Below are 21,892 nucleotides of genomic sequence, written 5' to 3' on the forward strand. Positions count from 1 at the left end.
ACTGCAGTGTAGTTCTGTATACCCTTCTGGGTTATTTTATAGGGACAGCCTTGTAGACAGACAGAGTCCTGAGATAGAAACATGGGTGTCCTCTGGATCTTCCTTAGCTGGTAAGGCCCAGGAACGCAGGGCAAATGACAACATTTCTTGGGGTCTAGAAGTGACAGAGATTTCCACACAAAGTCCCAAAAGGGAGATGTATGAAGAAACTTTAAGGCATCTTATCTAAAGTCACTTTGTACAGAAACGTGAAAATGGCCGCTTGCATGTTTGAAACAGAAAAAAGGGCGGGGAGATTGAACTATACCTCAAAGCCCGGTGTTCTGGTCCTGCTCCTCCATGAACTGGCAGTGTGACATTGGGCTTAGCATCTCGGGGCCCAAGTTTCTCCACCTATGAATTTAAGGCTGTTGGGTCTCTGAAGGTTTTTTTAAACTCTGAACTTCTGTGATTTAAACCTTCAGCCTCCCCTTTTGAGTTAAGATCTCCTGACTTTTATGCTTTTGATGCTGTGTTCACACATGAGGTAGAGGATGGCCAGACTTTCAGGAAGCTGAGAGTGGCTTATTAAGGCTGGAACCTTTGCGGGGGAGGGTATAGCTCAGTGGTAGAGTGCGTGCCTAGCATGCACAAGGTCCTGGGTTCAATCCCCAGTACCTCCACTAAAACAAAAAAGCAAAAAATCACCTAATTACCTCCCCCCAAAATAATAAAAAAATTTTTTTAAAGTCCTAAAAGAAATAAAAAGTTGAAAAAAAGTCTAAAAATAAGGCTGGAGCCTGTGGACAGGTAGAGGGGAAGAGAGGGGTTTGGAGGGGCCACGCTGTACTGCGCACTGTCAGATCCCCCACGCCAGTGTGCTGTTCAGTGTATCTGGACTTTGAGCCTCTCTGTTCTAACGATGACAGGCTTACCCAGCGTTTTGTCATGTCAGTCTGCTCTTTGGGGACCCATAGTGGGCCTTGTTATCTTCCACTTCACCCTAGCTCTCAAGGCCCTACATAATTTGGGCCACTCTAACCATCCAGCCTTTATTAGGGTTCTCCAGAGAAACAGAACCAATAGGAGACACTCACACGCACTTCATATATATGAAAAGATTCATTGTAAGAAGTTGGCTCTCAGGATTATGGAGGCTGAGAAGTACCCCCAGTCTGTCATCTGCAAGCTGGAGACCCAGGAAAGCCGGTGGAGTAGGTGTCTGAGTCTGAAGGCCTGAGAACCAGAGGAGCCAGTGACATAAATCCCAGTCTGAGGGCAGGAGAAGAGATGAGATGTCCCAGCTCAAGTAGTGAAACGGAGAAACAGGTGAATTCCTCCTTCCTCCACCTTTTGTTCTGTTCCCGCCCTGGATGGATTGGATGGTGCCCACCCATCTACTCTGCTGAGTCCACTGATTCGAATGCTAATCTCTTCCAGAAGCGTCCTCCTAGACACACCCGGAGATAATGTCTCACCTGGGCATCCCTGGACCCGAGTTGAGCTGACATGTAAAATGAGCCATCACACAGCCTCTGCTGTTTGGCTGTATTCACACTTCTCTCCTCACTCACCCCGAGCCGTGCATGTGTCACCAGTAAGCCTTCATTCCTGCTCGAATTTCCTTGAGCTTATTCCTCCTTATCTACTCTGCTTATTCCAATTCCAACTCGACTAAAGCAGCCTAGACTACTTTTTTAAAAAAGCTTCTACTTTTCTAGACATCTACTCAGTTCAGTCGACAGTTAAGATGGTCCCTTAATTGTAATGTCTGTGGAAAGCATTGTCCTAATTTGGTTTTAAGTTTCTTGACACTCGGAGCTATGTTTATCCACGTCTTTTATGTGTTCAGGACTTTAGAACTGTGCCTACCACCTGGTATTTTTTTTTGACAAAATGATTCATGTAGTAATTAGAGTTCATCTCAGGAGAACCCCCAAATAACTGTACTTGAACAGATTAGAAGTTTATTCATATGTCATGAAGAAATGGGCTCTGCGATCCAGGTCTGGTGTGTTAGCTGTGTTCCGTCAGGCCCTCAGGGGGCTACCCTTCCAGCTCACTTCCCACCCATCCCCAGGGTCTGGCCCTCACCTCTATGTTCAAAGGCAGCATTCCCATTCTAGCAGCAAGATGAAGGAGGGGATGAAGAGCAAGGAAAAAGGGGCACTCCACTCTGAAGGGAAGGCTTCTGGAAGGTTCTCCTGACACTTCGGCTCATTTCATTAGCCAGAATTTAAGCACATGGCATACCCAGCTGCAGGGGCATCTGGGAAAATCTCTATTCTGAATTTCCCAGCTAAAAGTTTGTGTTGGGGGTAGGGGGTGTCAAGTGGTATTTGAGGATGAACATTCTAGCAGTGGTGTATAAGATGGTTAAGAATGGGCTGAGGGACTGGAGCTATGCACTTGATTAGATGCACTCCTGGTTTTAGTTACAAGAATGTAAGGCTTTCCTTTCACAGAACAAAACCTTCTAACCTCTGATTTTGAAATTTTATAACTTGTCTTTCCAAAGCTGCTAAAATGTAGGAATTCTAGCAGTTAAATTCAAAGACTAAGCAAAACATACTGTTCTGTATCAAGCCTAAGAGTATCTCATTTATGAAATTATTTGTGTCAGGGAGGAATATAACTAGCAAAGATAATTTCAGAAAGATAATATATACCCATTTTATAATCCAAGAAACTATAAATGGCCATAAAAACAAACAGCAGGAGTGCAGAATGGGCCTGGAGGGTATTTTCACTTGATTATCAGTTTCTGAATTAATAGTAGTTGCAGGCTGTGAATTTGAATCTAGAATGACTTTGACTTTAACCACAACATCTTCTCTCTGATTAAGATTATGGCCTTCATATTGAGAATTTATTTATTGGAAATAATCTGTATCAGGGGTGGCATCTGTTTATCTTTTTTTTTTTTTATTTCTTTTCTACTGAGTTTTTAGTTTTTTTTTACATTTTTTATTGAGTAATAGTTATTTTACAATGTTGTGTCAAATTCTAGTGTACAGCACAATTTTTCAGTCATACATGAACCCATATATATTCATTGTCACTTTTTTTTTTCTCTGTGAGCTACCACAAGATCTTGTATATATTTCCCTGTGCTATACAGTATAATCTTGTTTATCTATTCTGCATTTTAAAATCCCAGTCTGTCCCTTCCCACCCCCCCCCTTGGCAACCACCAGTTTGTATTTTATGTCTATGAGTCTGTTTCTGTTTTGTATTTATATTTTGTTTTCTTTCTTTCTTTCTTTCTTTCTTTTTTAGATTCCTCGTATAAGCGATCTCATATGGTATTTTTCTTTCTCTTTCTGACTTACTTCACTTAGAATGATCCATGTTGCTGCAAATGGCATTATGTTGTCGTTTTTATGGCTGAATAGTATTCCATTGTATAAATATACCATCTCTTTATTTAGTCATCTGTTGATGGACATCTAGGCTGGTTCCATGTCTTGGTTATTGTAAATAGTGCTGCTATGATTTTGGGGTGCAGCTGTCATTTTGAAGTAGGGTTCCTTCTGGATATATTCCCAGAAGCGGGATTCCTGGGTCATAGGGTAAGTCTATTCCTAGTATTTTGAGGAATCTCCATACTGTTTTCCACAGTGGTTTTCCTTGCTTCCCTCTCCCACTCTTAATGACTTAGATGTCTTCTTTTACAATTTTGTGTTTATTCTTTTTGTAATTCGTGGCAGCTATCTCCTTTCCAGTTATGAGTTTCTCATTTTTGTAGCATCCTGCTTCTTTTCTATTTAGAGTAGACCTGTGAATATTTCTTTTAGCATGGGTTTAGTGTTGCTAAACTCTTAGTTTTTGCTTGTCTATGAAGTTCTTTGTCTCTTCTTCTATTCTAAAGGATAGCCTTGCTGGATAGAGTATCCTAGGCTGCATCTTTTTTTCATTCAGGACTTTGAATATATCTTGCCATTCCCTTCTGGCCTGTAGTGTTTGTGTAGAGAAATCAGCTGAGGGCCTTATGGGGGTTCCCTTGTAACTCACTCTTTGTTTTTCTCTTGCTGCCTTTAGGATCATTTCTTTATCCTTGACTCTGGCCATCCTGATTATGATATGTCTTGGTGTGGGTCTGTCTGGGTTCTTCCTGTTTGGGACCCTCTGAGCCTCCTGTACTTGGATATCTGATTCCTTTAGGTTTGGGAAGTTTTCAGTCATGATTTCTTCCAATACCTTTTCAATCCCCTTTGTTCTTTCTTCCCCCTGTTTATCTTTTTTTATCTTGCCAGTTTTTATGTATCCATTTTTTGTGTATTATTACTACTATTTATTATTTAACATACTATTAACTCTGAAGTAGAATTTTCCTATAATGAAAAAAAAATCCTTCATCCTATGGAATCGCTAATAATGTGTTTATTCCTTTATTTAGCATTTCCCTTGGCCTCATTGTAAAAAGGATTTGAAGCATCACTCTTCTTATGTTGATTTTAGAATTCTTGGCCTTTTAGCATACAGAAGTGATCCAAGACCTTGCCTTCTTCATTGACTGTGCTTATTCTGTACCCGACCCCTGATGTATTTGCACTGGTAAAGCACCTTCTGCTGTTTTACTCTGATATTCTTTTTGTTTTTTTTTTCCCCCTGTGTATAGGAAATTAGACTCTTATTTTTGTTGGAAAGAAGTTACATGTTGTGTGCGGTCTCTCTCACTACTAGGTATCATTGCAGTGGAGAATATTTGGTAGTTAGAGGATAAGGTGCAATGAGAAGACCTTCTAGAGACTGACCTTTGCCTCTTGAATAGTGTGGTGTGGCACTGATGGACCACAAGAGCATTGCCCATCGGGTTTGGGTCACACCTTTCTTTGTAATGACCTAGGAGATAAACCATTGAGCTCCATAGCTTTAAATGGGCCATGTGTCTTCTTGGTGAGATTCTTGGAACTGTGGTTGTGAATGACGCTTATCATAAGGTCTCGAAGGGGAGGCTCTGAGTATGAGGTTAACCCTGATAGCTTTGCTATCTCTCCTGAAGGAAGCAATCCCAAGAGCACTTGAGCGCCACCTGCACTGCGTGTTTATTCAGATTAAAGCAAATTCTTACCAGTAGGTCATATTTGGAAAGAGAAGGGTGGGTGGGATCATGGCTAGGCCAGCTTTGTAAACCAAGACTAACATGTTCGTCATTGGTTTTAAGTGTGTGGATTTTTCATAGCAGGTAACTCATCAGTGTTTACCTGAAAACACTGGCATTAATAGTAGGCACTATTAATTAAAGATGAAGTGAGAATCTGAGCTTCTTTCTGTTTGTTAGCATTGACCGAAGGACTAAATATTGCCTAATTCATTGTGGATATTTGGAGCCCAGTGAAGAAGAATTTATCGTTTGTATTATTTTCTTCCTTTTTGAGCTTTTACATTTTTTTAAAAACAGGATACACCTTTGAGGATTTTGATCATTAAGTACTACACAGGCTCTGTGAGTTTCATTAATTGGGGTGACCCCTTGCTAGGGGAGGGTGACCTCCTTCTTCCTATCAGTCATCCTGCATGATTGGCATATTGAGGGTTTCTTTGTTGCCTGCCCTCCAGCTGAAATGATCTGTCCTTTCCTTGAATTTTGATATTCATTTAGCACTTTTCCTTTTCTGCCTTATTTGTATTCCTCTCATTTTTGTATGTTTTTGGCAGACCCTTGACTTTGACAAATCCTCAAATTCACAAGCACAGTTATAACTGTGCTCCCCACATTAAATAAAGTATAACTGAAAAGCCTAAGACACCACTTCAAACCTTTAATGATTGTAAAAGGAGGACTAAAGTCATGAAACAATTTATATTAAGTTAATGTAAACCAAAGTAAACTAGTGTATGCCACGCAGGCATTTATTGCGTTGTCATGTTACAGGTGAGAACCTATTCTCACCTTGTGATGCCCTGCGGTTGATAAAATGGTAAAACAGGTCAGGCTTGATCCTAAAACCTGCCACAGAAAGGAGTCATTTGATCTGCAGCCATCTTCAGCTTTCATGGTAGCCTCTCCTTGGATGAATCAATTGACAAAAGCTTTTTCTTCCAAGGCACTTTGGTTTGTGCTGAACTCTTTCTTGTTCTAACCAATGACCCTTGACTGCTGGTCTCCTTGCCTTGAGAGGAGGCTCTGCCGAAGCTATGGGGTCACCTGACGCCACTGCTTCTTTTATCATCACACCACATAGAGAAGTGCTCCTTTCAACGTGTGAGCTCACCTTTATTCACACACACACAGAAAATAAATGTTCATGTGTTTCACTGCAAATGAAATGCCTTTTCAGTTTTCACCTAGATTGTCTCTGTCTCTTGAAAAATGTGTTGCATATAGCTACACTTTCTAATCCAGTAGCTAGTAGACAAAAATGGCTAGTTAAATTTAAATAAATTAAATAAAATTCACATTCTGTTTTTCAGCTCCATTTCAAGTGTTCAGAGGCCACTTGTCATTACTGGCCACCATGTTGGACAGTTTAAATATAGAAATACTTCCATCATTGCAAAAAGTTCTAGGACAGCACCGGTCTGGAGTACTCGCTAGAGCAGCGTTTGCGAACGGTGTCATATTTTTGTTAGTTTCTATTCAGATAGGGCACTTGGTGGACTCGTTTACATCACAATTCTAAGCCATTTGTGAATTCACATCTTACTGGAAACCAAATTTCTAATGTCTGGCAGCAAAACTGTACTTCCTGGTTTTCTTTTCACTTCTGTCACCAACAGGTGGCTTTTTAAAGAGTCATTTGTCACAAGAAAATCAAAGCTTTTATCACAATAGTAACAAAAGACGCTGCATGGTGAAGAAGAAGTTGAGATCATCAAAGTGCTCTGTGATATGAACGCTGGGGCGGCTGGGGCAGCACTCTCAGTAGCTCAGTGACCATTCACTCCTGCCTCTCAGGGAGAGTGGTTCAGATTCTTACTTTACTGGTGGTGTGTACTACTGTGTGTTTAGGACTTATTGCTTCACTCATGAGTAGTCAAAACCATGAGGCTGTATCAGTGAAAGCCAAGGTCTTTTCTGCATTATTTCGTTAATCTCAAATTATTTGCGTGCTTCTTCAGGATCCAGTCATGTTGATTTTTTCCCTGTACTTTGCATGTCCCACACAATGCCTTGCACGTAGTAGATACTCAGTAAATATTTTGATTAAATGAATTAAACAGCAATTGAATGTGAAATTATATGGTTTCTGAATGGTGAGGACTATTATAGTTTAGGAGAAGGAGCAGGGCGTGAACTGGAGTAGATGGAATGAGAAAGTTGTCATCAGGCACTTAACTGGTTGTGTGTACTAGTTCTAAGACCAATGTGTGATCATCCGTGCTTATCCCACTTCTTTGGCCCAGATTACTTAAAGCAGTTCTTTGTATCTGCCATGTGCCAGGCGTTGAACTAGGTACTGGGCAACAGTGATGAGCAAGACAGACCAAAGTCTCTGTGCTCACGAATCTTACATATAAATCGATTTAAATAGAACTACAGGAGTGCTGAGTGCTGTGAAGGAAGAAGCAAGGAGAGGGTGGAGACCATGGTGTGGGGGCAGGGCGGGCTCTTCTGGACAGGCGGCTCAGCAAAGGGCTCTGAAAAGCTGACATTTGAGCAAAGTATAAATGAGGGGTTGGATGAAATCTTACCAAAGTTTGAGAGAAGAACATTCCAAGCAGAGGCAAGTGTGAGGGTGCAGAGATGGGGAACTAGTGTGACAGGTCTTCGGGCCTGTCAGAAGCCTGTGTGGCAAGGATTCACATGGGGCCCTTGTAGGAAGTGGGAAGACTTTGGATATTTGCAAGTGTGGGGGACCCATCACCTTCAGCCTGTCACTGAAGCATGTCTGTTTCGCTTTTCTCCATTACCTGTTACCTCTCTTAATTCCGCTATGACCAGCTACCCTGGACTAAGCTAACTTCTGAAAATCCTCCTGGCATTGTGGGGTTGACTGTGGAAGGATTGACAGGAGGCAGGAGACCAGTTAAGGGATGATTGTAGTTGTCCATGCAAGAGATGGTGGTGGTTTATTCTAAGGTGGTAGCCATGAAGTGGGGAGAGGTGGTTAGATTCTGCAGATTCTGGATATGTTTTGAGGGTAGCCAGCTGGATTTGCTGATGGATCAGAGTGAAAAGGAATGAAGCTGGGCTTCTAGTTTTTGGCTGTAGCAACTGGATGCATGGTGGCAACATTCACTGAGGATGGAAAGACTCGGATGGAGTGTACTTTGAGGGAAACTAAAACATTTGATTTTGGTTACGTTTCATTCGGGTTGTGCATTAGACATCGGGTGAACAGGTGAGTAGGCTGTTGCCTGTGGAAGGAGCCTGGAGTTCAGGGGAAGCCTGGCGAACTGCACTCATTAGAGAACAGGTGATATTCTGAGTCGGAGGCTAGGTAAGGTCATCAGGGGAGCTAGACAGTGGGAGAGCCCCCAAAGACTGGGTGCTGGGGTGCTCCTGTGTTGAGACTTGGAGAAGATCAGGAGTGGCCAGTAAGGCTGAAGGGAAACTAGGAGAGCCTGTTGTACTGGCAGCCATGTGAGGAAAGTACTTCAAGGAGAAGAGATCTACTCTGCCAGCGCTGCTGGAAGCATTGATGGCTTGAGTGGTAGAAAGCCAGTTGTAATTCAGGACTTGGTAGCCAGCGTTACTGTTTGTACCGTAAGAATTTACCTCGTCTTTCTGAAAGTGTCCTTAGGAATGGGTGGAGGTTGTGACAGTTAAATGTCTTCTGAATTACGGACTATGCCAGTCTTTCATCTTTTAAAATATATTTCCTTTTTATTTTCCTGAAATAACCCTTAAATGCAAAAAGGTACAAAAAGTGAAGGCTCTTTCTAGTTCTTTTATTGATATTCCTTGGTTTGTATCTAGAGATTCTCACATGCTGCCAGTGCAAGGTGTATTGGGGGAACTTACAATAAGTGAAGGTTTCACAGAAGCGACAGGGAATTATTGGCTCACCAGATATGTGGATACAGTGTGTGGGAGGAACTATCTATCCCCTAAACCTGGTCTCCTTCCAGCCCATTCCCAGCAACTGGCACCATCGTCCATTCGATGCTGCAAGCCAGAAATCTGAGTCATCATGCTGTCTCATCTCCCATCAATCACCTTCACGCCTACAGGATCCTGCTGAGTGCTCTATCCGACACCCGTCCACACATCCTCATTTCCACGTTGCTCCCAGCCTATGGTGGGCTACCGTCATCTCTTGCCTGGATTACTGTACTGGCCTTAGCGAAGAGTCTTCCCAGGTCCTCTCCTGCTCTCACAGCTGTTGTCCACTCCGAAGACCAGGTTATAGTTTTAAAACTAAGTCTGATTTTGTCATCTTCCTTCTTGGATCCACCCGATGGCTTCGCAGGATAAAGGCTGGAGGAATCCTTGAAGAGGCTGTGAGCCCGTGAGCCTGCTCGGCCCTCCAGCCTGCCCTTTCTCCGCGTTACACTCTTCACAGCACTGTGCTCTTTAGGGTCAGAATGTTGATTTTCACTTGCAGTCGTGCAGCCTGGGAGTATTTTTGTTGGATCCCTAGTGGGTTGTAAATCCCCCAGGAGCCGTGACCTCCTTTGCTCACTATTGCATCTGGCACACCTTGGTGTCTGGCACATGGAGACACTTAGTATGTGTGTTTGGAGTGAATTAACTTTAGCACATAGTAAGGCAAGTGGAAAATGGAATCTTCCTCCGGAAAAATGGGAGATTTTACGTTACAGGTACGGCTCTGGTGGGAATTTGGCCATGACTGCCCCCAGCTCTGTCCTTGTTGCGTCCTCCTTGCAGTCACTCCTGACGTTTTTTCTCTCTCTTGGGCTCTACGGCTGTCTGCCTGCATATGGTGCGACAAGTGGAGGTTCTGGCTAGTGGTGCTTTACTGGGACGGTTTTCTGGTACCAGCTGCACCATTTTGGCTCAGACTCTTTAGGAGAAGTTCACCTCTTCTTGTTACCTGTAATCTTGCCTCCCTCTGACTGGGCATTTTGGTCTTTTCTTTAATCTTTCAGAAAATCCTCAGATAATCTCACTTGCCTATTCTTCTACTACTTTCCTTTTTCAAGGCCTTGACTTTTTCTTTGGCTCCCCTAAATTCTATAACCTGCCCTGAAGATGGGAGTATGTGTCCTGTGAGAGTTTCTGGACAGACATAGCAGACACAGACCATCTCGGAAAGACTAAGATGTTGCCAACAGCAGCGTTCCCAGTTTCTTTGTCGCTTTTGAGTGCTGGCAGGTAAGGAAGAGCATTTCCTTTAGTCTTCAGATGTGATGGGTGCTTATTCAACTGCAGCATGAACTTGCTCACGAGAGTGCGGACAGTGACGGGGTAAATGGCTGAGTGCCACACCATCATGATTTAGAGTTGGTTTCCTTGATGTGTTTTTGTCTGTCTCCCTCTCGCTGCACGTAACAAGCCAGTCCCATATTTCTTACTGTCTTATCAAGACTTGAATTATTTTGCTCCAAAAAATCAATTTTTAGGCTTTTTCTTACTAATTGTTTAAAAAATCCTCAGGGTAGGGCCAAAGTATTTTAGCATCAATTCGTTCATTCTGTACTGTATTTTTTCTTAAACAGTGGTCATTGAAACCAATATAACCTGAGATATTTCTCTCTTTTTTTTTTCCCTTAGAAAACTGCCTTATAAGTGGCTTAGGCCAGGTGTAAATCATAAACAGATACATACATGCATGCATACGTACATATAGACACATACTTTTTTGTTTCCTGTGCCTGATTAGAAATTAAGTTGAGAAGTTGTTTTTTGTTTTAGGTGAAGGCTGTTGTGTTACTTTCTATGAAGCAGAATGTTTATTTTCTCTGGTATAGGACTTTAAAGATCAAATTCTATATTTTAAAAACTTGTCTAGTTTTATGATTGTTTATAAAAGGCCAATCTGTGTTTTTAACCTTGTTTAAGGTTAAGGCTGTAATTGGAAAATAATGATTTATTTTGGGAGATTTGTCTGTGATCCCATATTCTTAACAGGAACCAAAAGTTAAGGAACTCATGAGTGAAGCCACCCACACAGAAGGAACGACAGTCTGTGAATCTGTGTAAGTTGTGGGTGCCGAGTAAATTAGTCATTTTGTGTCTCCCACGTTGTCGTGTCTGTGCATCTCAGGCTGTGCCTGAGAATAAACAGACTGTTTGAGAATCAGCAAACCATGTTTGTCATTGCCACAGCCTTGGAGATGCACCAGGCAGCTTCAGGTGGGCTCTCACAGTGCACCTCCAGGGTGGCTTCCCGTGTTTAAGTGGACTGTAATATTCTGTGCCCCTAGTGGAAGACTTGCAAAGAAGTTTGGAAATGCCTACAGGATGTAACGTTATGTAGCCATGTAAAAAGTCGTATTGAGGAAAGATACTCAGTGACATTGGAAAATATTTAATAAAAGTGCTGGATAATATTTACTGGCCATTTTAACACATACAGTAACACATTTAATCCTCAAAAACTGTAAATGATAAGTACCATTGTTTTCCCAAGTTCTCACGGTAGTAGTAACCACTAGGCAATACTGTCCCCAGACTATGTATTATAATCTGCTTTTCATCTAACAAAACCACATGCCTTAGGTAATGATCACAATTTTCTTTTAAAAATTAGTTACACGTTTACATACATGTATAACCAGCTTTCTCTAGATGGTAAGACTATGGATGATTTAGGTGATCTTTATGTTCTTTTTTGTGCTTTCCAATATTTATGGATAACTTTTGCAAATAGTAGAGAAAAAAATAAGTAGATTCCTTTAGTGCTAGATATGTTTAAACAAGGTAGAAGGAGAAACGGGTTTCAAAACAGAATGCTTGTTCACTCTTCTGTAGTCTTAGGTGCCTCTGTGTACTCCATTAACCGAGAGATCAAGCTTGCAGTCAGTTATTAGGGGAGAATTGTTTTGTTCCGTTACTGGACACTTGTAGGTGATTTGCTCAAGGACAGGGTGAATTTGACCTAAGACGAGGTTTTTTTTTTCCCCCTACAGAAGTATTTAGGATGATATAAGCAAGCACTTACTTTCTTTTTACTTGTCTGAGAACCCCTTCCCTCAGTCTCTAAACATCTTCATCTGTATCTGTGACTGGGCCGTGCTCATCAGTCCTCTGCCCCAGCATAGCGCATCCTTTGTTGCACCAATTAAAGCAGCTAAGAGCCCTGGAATGCTTTAATTCCACAGGAGGCTCTTTCCACCCAACTCCCCCGTGTAGGATTGGATTCTTTCTTTGCCTCTGTTCCCTATCCATAACATGTCCTATGGCAGCATCTTGAGCAAGTGACTACCACACTTGCTTGCTTCACTTTCTCTTCCTACTGGAGAGTAAGATCTGCAAAGGAACTCACCTGCCTGTCCAACAGGCTGGGTGCTGCTAAACTTGGCAGGCACACAGAGAGCTTTTCAAAGATGAATTATCACCTCAGGCATGATATGTCCACACTTAGATGGAAGAAGTCAAAGGTCAAAGTATAAGACCCAATTAAAAATAGATTGGGTAAAGATTGAGAAAAGCTTGTACTGAGATTTTGAGAGCTTTATGAAAAAGCAAAGAGGACATTCCCAAAGGATTAAAAATGTGTGCCCTCTGCTTTTATTACCATGTGAATAACCAGGAAATGAGCATTTTACTATTGGAGAAAGGATCTTCTGAACTTTCAAGAAGGAAATTGAATACAAAAGAGTGGTTTTCACCTATGTTATGAGCGAGTTATACTTCCACATTGTCATCTGTGACTTCTAAAGTAGCCTATTTGGTTCAGTAAACTGGCCATTTTCTCTTAACTCATTTGCCTAGAAAAATATTTAATTTTTTATCTATCTGTCCTCTGAACAGCATCCTGGTGGGGAAGAAGTCTTAAGGGAACAAGCTGGAGGTGATGCTACTGAAAACTTTGAGGATGTCGGGCACTCTACAGATGCTAGAGAATTGTCCAAAACATTTATCATTGGGGAGCTGCACCCGGTAAGCACCTTTGTGGGGCCTTGTTTCTCTTTAAGGCTATGGGTTGACCTTACTCAAATCTGTAGACTTGCATATTACAAAATTTTAAAAGGAGTAAAGCAAAAAACTTTAGAATACCATTTTTGTCATAAATACATTGACCAGAAATTTCTTTGCATCCTATGGTTGCATTTTTCACCAGCACTTAGGATCTTCTCATCCCAGGGTCATGTCCTGGGGACAGGGCATCTCAGAGTCTGAAGTATCCCTGAGCAGCAGATCTTAGAAGGTAGAAGTATAGACCCAGAATAGTTCTATTTTTGATTTTTTTTTGACCAAAGTATTTTTCTTAAAAAAAAAAAAAAAACCCTTTCTAATTTTCTGCTTTCATTAGTGTGAGGATATTTTAATTCTAAAAAATGATTTAGAAAAAAAAAATCAGCTGTGTTAAATGAAAAGGCTCTGACTCCTGCACAGCCCACACATGGTCCTCCTCATTCTTCTCACTCTCCCTCAGACCTTTGAGGATATCATCTTTGGTGCCAGTCTATGGACTGACTTTGGGAAAACACAAGCCTGTTTCAGCTTTTATGTAAACCCAGGGCTATAATAGGAGTTTAGAATCTTCTGTGGCATTTTCAAATGACCATTTATAACTTCACTTATCCATCAACCAAAGTTATCAAGGATAGAGCTGCAAAGTTGGAGAGAAGTAGTGGAATTCTCTGAGCATCCAAAGCAGACAGGTGGGTCCCTCCTAACTCTAGAGAGTGCATGGACCTCTCCTTTGAGCCAGTGAACACCTTTCTCCTTCCCCGGCTCGGGGCGCATTACCAGTGGCCAAACTGAAACGGTGGCGGTGCCGCCAGAAGTGGGCTCTCCGACAAGAAGGCAAATAGTCTTAACCACGGTGAGCACACGAGAAACCATATGAAAAGACAAAACACCGTACGAAACGTTTCATCGTGTGCGATTGATGTTTCTTGTAATGACCATGAATGCAGGAGAGCTTGAAGTAGGCTCTTTGCGGAAGGCCTGAAGGTAGGAAATCCGTTTTAGAGCAGTTTCCTTTGAGTGGGGAGGTGGTTCTTCTTGGTGGTAGGAGATGGTACTTTGAGAGAGTAAGCTTCCTTTATCTGGACAGTTTATTCGCCCACATATTTTCATCTTTATCTTTCTATTTCCCCAAAATGAAGTAATCAGACTATCAGAGAGGCTTTCCCTTAAAATGTTCCATCCTGTCCTTATTCTTTCCATTCCAAAGCTTGTTGGGGTAGAGCAGGTGAGTTTTCAGGCTGTGACTACAGCATCTCTGCCTCACCTGCCGACTGGGCTCACCTGTGGTCAGCCTCAAATGTACTTTATTTTGAATTGGCTCAGCTGGAAGTTTAAGTAGCTTATGACCCTCCAATTGGGAGACTGCAGGAATTCACTGAGGATGTCACACAGGTCACACACACACAAACCCCAAAGGGAATTTCAGAAGATAGAAGAGAAGAACCTGATTAGGTCTTAGCTGCTCCCTGAATTACAAATCAGGATCTAAGTCTAATAAGTGTGTGTACAGATCAGTGTGCACATTTGACTATCACGGCTATTCTAAACTTTGGAACTCTAGATCGAAATACCTCTTGGCACTTAATCTGCTATTAATTTTTGCAGTCAAATGGATCAAACTGTGTGTTTAACAACCTAGATAGAACCTGAAGTGCTAATTACTAAACAGTAATTTAAAAAAAAACTCAGTAAAAGCAAGCACTTTGGAAATGGTACTTTTGCAGATGTTTTTCCTTTCATATAATGTGCCCTTTTTTTTCAAGTCCTGTTTCTCCTTTGTTTTTTTTAATAGTCAGTTTACAATGTGTCAATTTCTGGTGTACAGCATAATGTTCAGTCATACATTTACATACATATATTCATTTCTATATTCTTTTTGTAGTAACCTATAATGTATCTTATTTTTTTAATTGCAGGATGACAGATCAAAGATAACCAAGCCTCCGGTAAGTGTGGTCTTCTGCAGTACTCGGTGACTAGTTAATCTTCACTGTATTTCGTACCCATCAAACTGGAGGGCAAAGGTCATTTACTTACCTGAGTCCAGCACAGGTCTTTCTAGGTTAGATGAAGATGTAACCTGTTGGCTCAACAAAATTTATTTGTTTAGACCCATCATTATATTTCAGTAGGATAGTTTGTATGTTCTCTTCACAAGACTCTCAATACTTAAAATAATTTTTTCATCATAATTACCAACAGATGCCTTTTGAAGAGCTATTTTTTATAAATAGTACTGTGCTTCTAACTGAAAGATTTGACACAAGGCTTCTTTTCAGAGAAGTGAAAATCTGAGCAGAGGTCTTAATACTTTGGCAGGGGGAGGGTATAGCTCAGTAGTAGAGTGTGTGCTTGGCATGCAGAAGGTCCTAGGTTCAATCTCCAGTACCTCCATTAAAAAATAAATAAACCTAATTACCTTCTCCCTAAAAATAAAAAGATTTTTAAAATTAAATAATTAAACTTTTGAGGACACTAGCCATGTCTTCTCATCTCCATGTCTCTGGGACATAGTAGGTGTTCAATAAATATTTGTTGGTTGAATTTAATGCTAATTAAATAATAACTTTTTGATGCATTTTTTCCTTAGGAAAGGAAAATCTATTAATGGTAATTTTATGCCCTGGTTCATTAGCACTCCTCTCAGCTGACCAACTCACTTAGACGACTGAGTCCCTTTTTGAGGCTACTTTTTGGACAACTGAAATTCTGCACAACATGAAGTTTTGCTTTTTCTCCAGTCTGTCGGGGAAAAAGTAATTTTTCCTGTTAGGTGTTCAGTATGTTAATCATCTTGGTGCTTATCATTCAGCTTTGGTAAAGCAAGGATTTGATAAGGCTCATTACATGAACTTAGAACTAATGTGGATCCAACCGTGTCCCAAACCATGATTCCTGTCAGCAGAAAGCACCGATTGGGACTAAATCTCTCACATAACTGCTTTACCTCTGAAAGACAGCCCCTTTCCTCCTTTAGAACATATGTGACTGGGGTCACTGGAGGAATGTGGGCCAAGAACCTGCTGTTTTTCTTAGAGGCCACAAGCCATCACAATGAAAGAACAAACATAACCACTTTTCTAGAGTTATCTTTCTTGTGCTTCTAGTTTATCAGAAGAAGAGAATGTCCTTCATTATTTCTTCTGTTGTGTCTGTATAACCACACCATCTGTCTCCAGGCTGATAAATGTATGCTGTGGTCTGAATTTTTGAAATGTTGCCTGCTTAAAAGATCTAGTTGAATTGTGAAATAAGATGCACCAGAGATTCTTAGCTTGAACCTGCCTAAAGGGAAACATGCCAAGTTGTCAACTTAAGATATTTGTAGACACAGATCATGCATGTTTAAATAAGCAAATATATATCTATCAAATTTGCCTACATGGAGAGTATCAGTGGTGGCAGTATCTTTCCATGTTTGCAGTTTTCAAAGCCTTGCTGTATAAGTGACTTGATTTGGTTCTTGTGATATCCCTGGGGATCCATGGTCCTTTCAGGGAACGTGAGACAGTGAAGCTCAACCCGATTCCAAGCCTTGACCTTGTTGAAGGTCACTGCAGAACCACACCGAGCACCCACTTTAGGCTCAGTGGTTGCAAGTCTCTCAAGCCTCTGTAGGCTCTAGCCTTTGCGTGGAAGGCATCACTGCCTCAGAAGTATTTTGGGGAAAGCTCTCCAATGAAGGAATGGGCTAAGTTAGATGAACTTATAAATGAGATGACTTTCCCTTGCAAAAGCCTGATGGTCTTTGCATGCCTATATAGAGAACTTACTATGTGATAATTTAATCGTTAACCTTTTTCTGCTTGAAATTGAACCCTCAAGGTCACGGAGTGAACAGGAGGCAGAGCCTGTAACAAAGACTGGAGTCTTCTCTCCCTGTTTATTGACATACTTGGTAGTTACATTCCAAAACCCACCCGAGGTCCAAGTGCCAAGTGGTAAATCAAATTTAACTCTGAAGCACCCCTGGGTTAAGAGCCTATCAGGTAGTGAGCAGTCAGAAATGTATATGATCTGTTAAAGCTCAGCTCTCTGGGGGATAATTGTGCCTGGCGGTGATGACGTGCCAGCAGGACATTAGTGCTCATGGTGACAGTGACAGTGGAGGAGGGCAGGCCAGCTGCTTTTCGTACAGAATTATCCACATGTCTGGCGAAATGCATGTGCTCAGTATAACGAAGTAACAGATCCACATTTGCCTTCTGTTGACTCTTTCAGGCTTAACTTTCTAGTGCGACAGTAACATTTTACCTTGAATGAACTGTTGTATTTGTTTCAGAATTGATTGTGTCTTCCTTCTAACAAATAATAATTTCTCATTGTCCAATTACTTCTAGTAATCCTTGTTAATTTTATTTATCTGTACAAAATTTGAAAACTAATCTTGTAGTGGTTACAAATACTTTTTGTAGTCTCTAAGATTTAATGTTGCTTAAAAAGATAATAAATGTGAAGTTTTCTTTTGAAATGACTGTTTTTTTTCCCTCCTCCTGTGTCAGGAGTCTTAAAGGTCATGTTTCCAGGTTGGTGGGTCTCATAACTGCTTTGCTTGCCCCTCCCTGAAAGGTTTCTGCCTTTTCACGGGAGGGTCTTTAACGCGCCTTGCTGTGTGTAGCTTTGCCTCACTACAAACCGCTGATTGTTTTGCTACTGGTTTTTTATCTTGTGCTTTGGAAAACAAGAGAACTCTGCTTGTTTTTGGCTACCTTCCTTTGAGGCACTAACACTTTTGCTGGTGTGGAGCTTCAGGAGAATGCTTCTTAACACGTTTTCAGGCCCAGAAAAGCTTCCATTCTCACTAGACCTTAGTTATCCAGCTATTTGGGGAAGCAGACATCCTAGAGCCATCCATAGTTCACTTTCACAGTACTGACAGGAGGGACCTCAGTGCTGGGAAGTAAAACAAGCTGCAATCATGAAACACCCTGGCATTTGGAGGTTTCTTGGTGGGTGACAGTGTGAAGTAAGCCTCTGAGTCTTCCAGTGTCTTTCTGGAGCCTTCTTGCCATAGTTAAAGAAGGCCAGGAAAACTAGTCTAGAGTGTTACAATGTAAATGACACTTACTCTTTTCTTTTTGGCCAATATATCTTATAATCTGAGTACACTTTTACTTCATATGAGATTTAATAAAATAACTGATGTTTTGTTGAACGTTTCATTCATGCTTTCAAAGAATGGAACTGCTCTCTTTAAAGGTAATGATAGGTTCTGTGTATGTGTAAATGATACCTGTGTTCAGTTTCTACATTAAAGTATTTAGATGTCTATTGTGTGCAGAATATTTTAGGTAGCCTATTAATTTTTAACATTTTCTTTCAAATTATCTAGGTTATGTTCATAAATAATTTAAATATAGGTCATTCTTAAATTTTTTTCTTCTGAAAAAATGGTGAAATTTTGGGCATTTAGATGAAGACATTTATGATACAATTTTTCCTTTCAACGTTTTTTGAGGACTGCATTGAATAAGAAGTGAATTGAATAACCTATTGTGATCTTGTTTTAAAACAGGTTTTAGTCAATTTTATGTGTACTCATATGTTCCCTTTAACTCACTTTTTCTCTTGGTTTCAGGAAACTCTTATTACTACTGTTGATTCTAATTCCAGGTATGTGGTAGTTTTCTTTCAAAGCATTATTGTGATTAGAAGGCTCCTAGAACAAGGGTTGATCTGGGGGCCTCTCCCCTCATCTGAGGAGCCTCTGATCCCAGGCTCCCACTGTGCCCCTCTAGCGGACACCCCCAGGGTCATCTTCACTAAGCACCCAGACTACACAGGGCCTTCCCTCCTAAACTGTCAGACAGCTCAGACCATGGACACTCTTCAGAACAACCACAGGTCTCACCCTCCAGCTGCATCTGCCTTAAGGAGCAGAACAAACCCACTCTCCTTTTCCCGCACGGCAGTCCTGTGACCTGGGCAATCTTTTAATCTCCAGACACATCATTCTGTTTTCTTCCTCACCAGATATGTGGTCAGTTTCTTAAATTGTCGTGATTATATCTCCCTAAGCGTGGCTCAGTTTTCCCTTCCTCCAGTGGGCCCTAGAGTTGAACCCAGAAATCCAAGTGTGTAGCATGAATCTCTTGTTCTAGGGACTAGATTCATTTATTATAGTCCAAGATCATACTGACATTTTTGGCAGCTCTATCATACTGATTTGTATTATTACCATCATATGTATAAATAAACAAATATACATATATATATATTTGGACCCAAGATCAAAGCCACACTCCTGCCTGTTCTGTTTCTCCCTCTTGGATACCACTGCCCCCAGCTGTCGGTGTTCTGGTGTGTCCCCTGCAGTGCTTCCCCTGCTTTTCACTCAAATGTCTCCTTCTAAAATGGAAACTGAAAATCCACCAAGATGAAATTTACACTTATAGTCCTTTTGCAGTTAAAATCATTATATTGAACTTGGTCTTTGAATGGGTTGACATGTAAAGAGTATTGAAGGATAAAAAGTTTATGACGGAAAATCTATGTATATGTAGGTGTTACCTGTCTCTATTCAAATTCTAAAACCTACATATTAATTTGTTTTCCAAGAAATTATAGGTTCAAATCTATATTGAAAGTCTTCCTAGCTCTGCCCCTGATTTGATTCATAGTCTGTCATTTATAGTAGATCAAAAATTCTGTGCACCGGGACTGAACGAAGACTAAATGAGGGATTTTTGTGACTTTACAGCTGTGGACCACAGATTAAGTAGTTGGGGCGTGCTGTTTCTTAACTCTTTAAACCTGCCACACACGTGGGAAGATTAGATTTTCAAAACAGAATCACAGAGGGAAGAGCTGTGATGCTAGCAGCAACCTTAGTAATCATATGCCTCAAACTCCCAAATTTTATAGCTCAGGGACATGATTTGCCCTTGGCTGATAGAGCTTGCTTGCTGACGGCTCTCCCGAGATGAGAACCTTGATCTTCTGGTTCTCAGTTCAGTGCCATTTTTCAATTCTTAATTAGTGGATGTAATTAGACTAAAACCTGTTAAGAATATTCACTTTTATGAACTTGTGGTACTTAACCCAGATCTGGTGTCCTTTTGATAAGTCACTAGTCTTAGGTGGCGTCTGTTGTGGGGGTGATTCATAGCTTTGTGTAAGTGCACAGAAGTAGATGTAAGTGGACGGGGAAGTTGTTAGTTTTCTTACAAGGCTGGGGGCTAGAGCAGTTGCCAGTGTTCCCGGATGTGTGTTGTATGCATGTCACTTTCTGCAGCTCAGAATTACTTTTTCCCCCAAATAAGCTAGAAAGGTAATAAAAACGTGCCACGGTGGCCTTCGTGGTAGGAGGAGCAAAAGTTTTGAGTCCCTGCTCCAAACACCATGCAAGCATCATTGCTGTCTCTTTCCAGCTGGTGGACCAATTGGGTGATCCCAGCCGCCTCGGCACTGGTCGTAGCCCTGATGTATCACCTCTACACATCGGAAGACTAAACACATTCTCAGAAGCCAACGAAAGCAAAGATTGCTTTGGCCCCAGGAGAAAGAAGCCACCGTTAACTGCTTTGACTGACAGAACCCTTCACCTGAAAATAATCTGAATACACCTGTTCTGCTTTTCGCCTACATTAGACAAAAAACAAACCAAAAGGAACTGTTCTCCTATTTCTACTTTCAAAGTTTCAGAGTGTGCCTTTTTATTCTGATGTTCACATCACTATGTCATTTGCTTATTGTGGGCACCATCGCTTAAACCATGCCATCGCCTTTGCCTGCCTGTTTGGTATAAAAGTGTCTCTAACGTGTAGAATCGGCTTGTTGGGCAGTCATTGAATGTGCTCATCATTCAGGCCCAAGTTGTCTGTGTGATGCGGGGAGGGGCATCCTTGGATCTCTCCTTTTGTTGCTTCATCTAATTGAATAATCAGGTATTGGATGTTTCCAACGTAGTTTTTTCCCCCCCACGGAAATTAAGAAAGGCCCAGAAATAATAGCTTAAAGATTTCTAATAATTGTTCTACCTGAGCAATTGGATAGATGATAAAAAGAGAAAGTGGCCGGTAGGACCTACAAAAGAGACTCCATCTCTTCTTTGATTAAAAAACACTAACAACATAAAGAAAAGCCTGTGAACTATGAGGGAAAATTACCACTGTCCCTTCTCTCAGCTTAAAAATGTCATTCCAAAGAGCCTCTCATTTACACAGGTTCTACGGTTTTGCAGAGTCCTCCTTCAGAGGTGAAGATGCTCTATGTGCTCGCTTCTGTAAGGACATGCTGATTCCCTGATTTGTAAAAACACTTTTGAAAGGGATCGTGGGACATTTGGAATCTGATTGTTGGAGAAATTGGGGAACTCTGGTGTGGCTCCTGTGGGCCGATTCAGTCATCCCACCTCGGTTTGTTATTCTTTGCCCCATGCCTTCTTTAAAGGTGGAAACTTGGGAGGTGATTTTATAGACTCGACGTATTTTGTAGTTAGCGATGATTCTGCAAGTTTCTATCGGCGTGCTAGCCAACTGACGACCATGGAGTTCTTCAGAAATAACTAAAACACATCGGAAAGGAATTTTTTTAAAGCCTAGATTTTTATAATCAATAGCATGTATCAGCCTCTGCCTTTTTTGTCACTGAACTAACATTAGAGTGGATGTAGGAGGGTGGTGGGGCAGGGTGGCCGTATCACGTGGGAAAATGCCTTGCAGAGGAATCCTTTGTTCAGATTTTAATAAACGTGTGCCTGAAACAGAATCATGCCTCTTGGACTGGACTTGAAAGTGCTCCAACGCACATCCCTCTGAGCTTTGACACATCCGCAGACAAGTCAGTAGGCTCTGACATAAACGTGCTGTCGTGACCATTGAATCATGGATAGGTCAGTAGCTCACTGAAAACAGTTTGTGAGGCCTTTGTTCTGCTTTCTGATGCTTATGTATCAAGGATTTCCATCGGATGTTCTGCAGT

The 21,892-nt window shown here is 41.3% G+C and overlaps 1 protein-coding gene across 1 annotated transcript in view; it reads left to right on the forward strand.

Moving 5' to 3' along the window:
* The window catches only part of LOC102509687 (cytochrome b5), a 34,478-nt gene extending 12,799 nt beyond the window's left edge, over positions 1 to 21,679 (forward strand). Inside the window, exons 2-5 of the mRNA XM_006187840.3 lie at positions 12,806 to 12,934; positions 14,887 to 14,916; positions 18,549 to 18,583; positions 20,341 to 21,679. Coding sequence (XP_006187902.1) covers positions 12,806 to 12,934; positions 14,887 to 14,916; positions 18,549 to 18,583; positions 20,341 to 20,422 — 276 coding nt within the window. The 3' untranslated portion in view covers positions 20,423 to 21,679. The remainder of the gene's footprint in view (positions 1 to 12,805; positions 12,935 to 14,886; positions 14,917 to 18,548; positions 18,584 to 20,340) is intronic.
* Positions 21,680 to 21,892: the final 213 nt, after the last annotated feature.

The sequence above is a fragment of the Camelus ferus genome, chromosome 30 (genome assembly GCF_009834535.1).
Source record: "Camelus ferus isolate YT-003-E chromosome 30, BCGSAC_Cfer_1.0, whole genome shotgun sequence".
NCBI lineage: Eukaryota > Metazoa > Chordata > Mammalia > Artiodactyla > Camelidae > Camelus > Camelus ferus.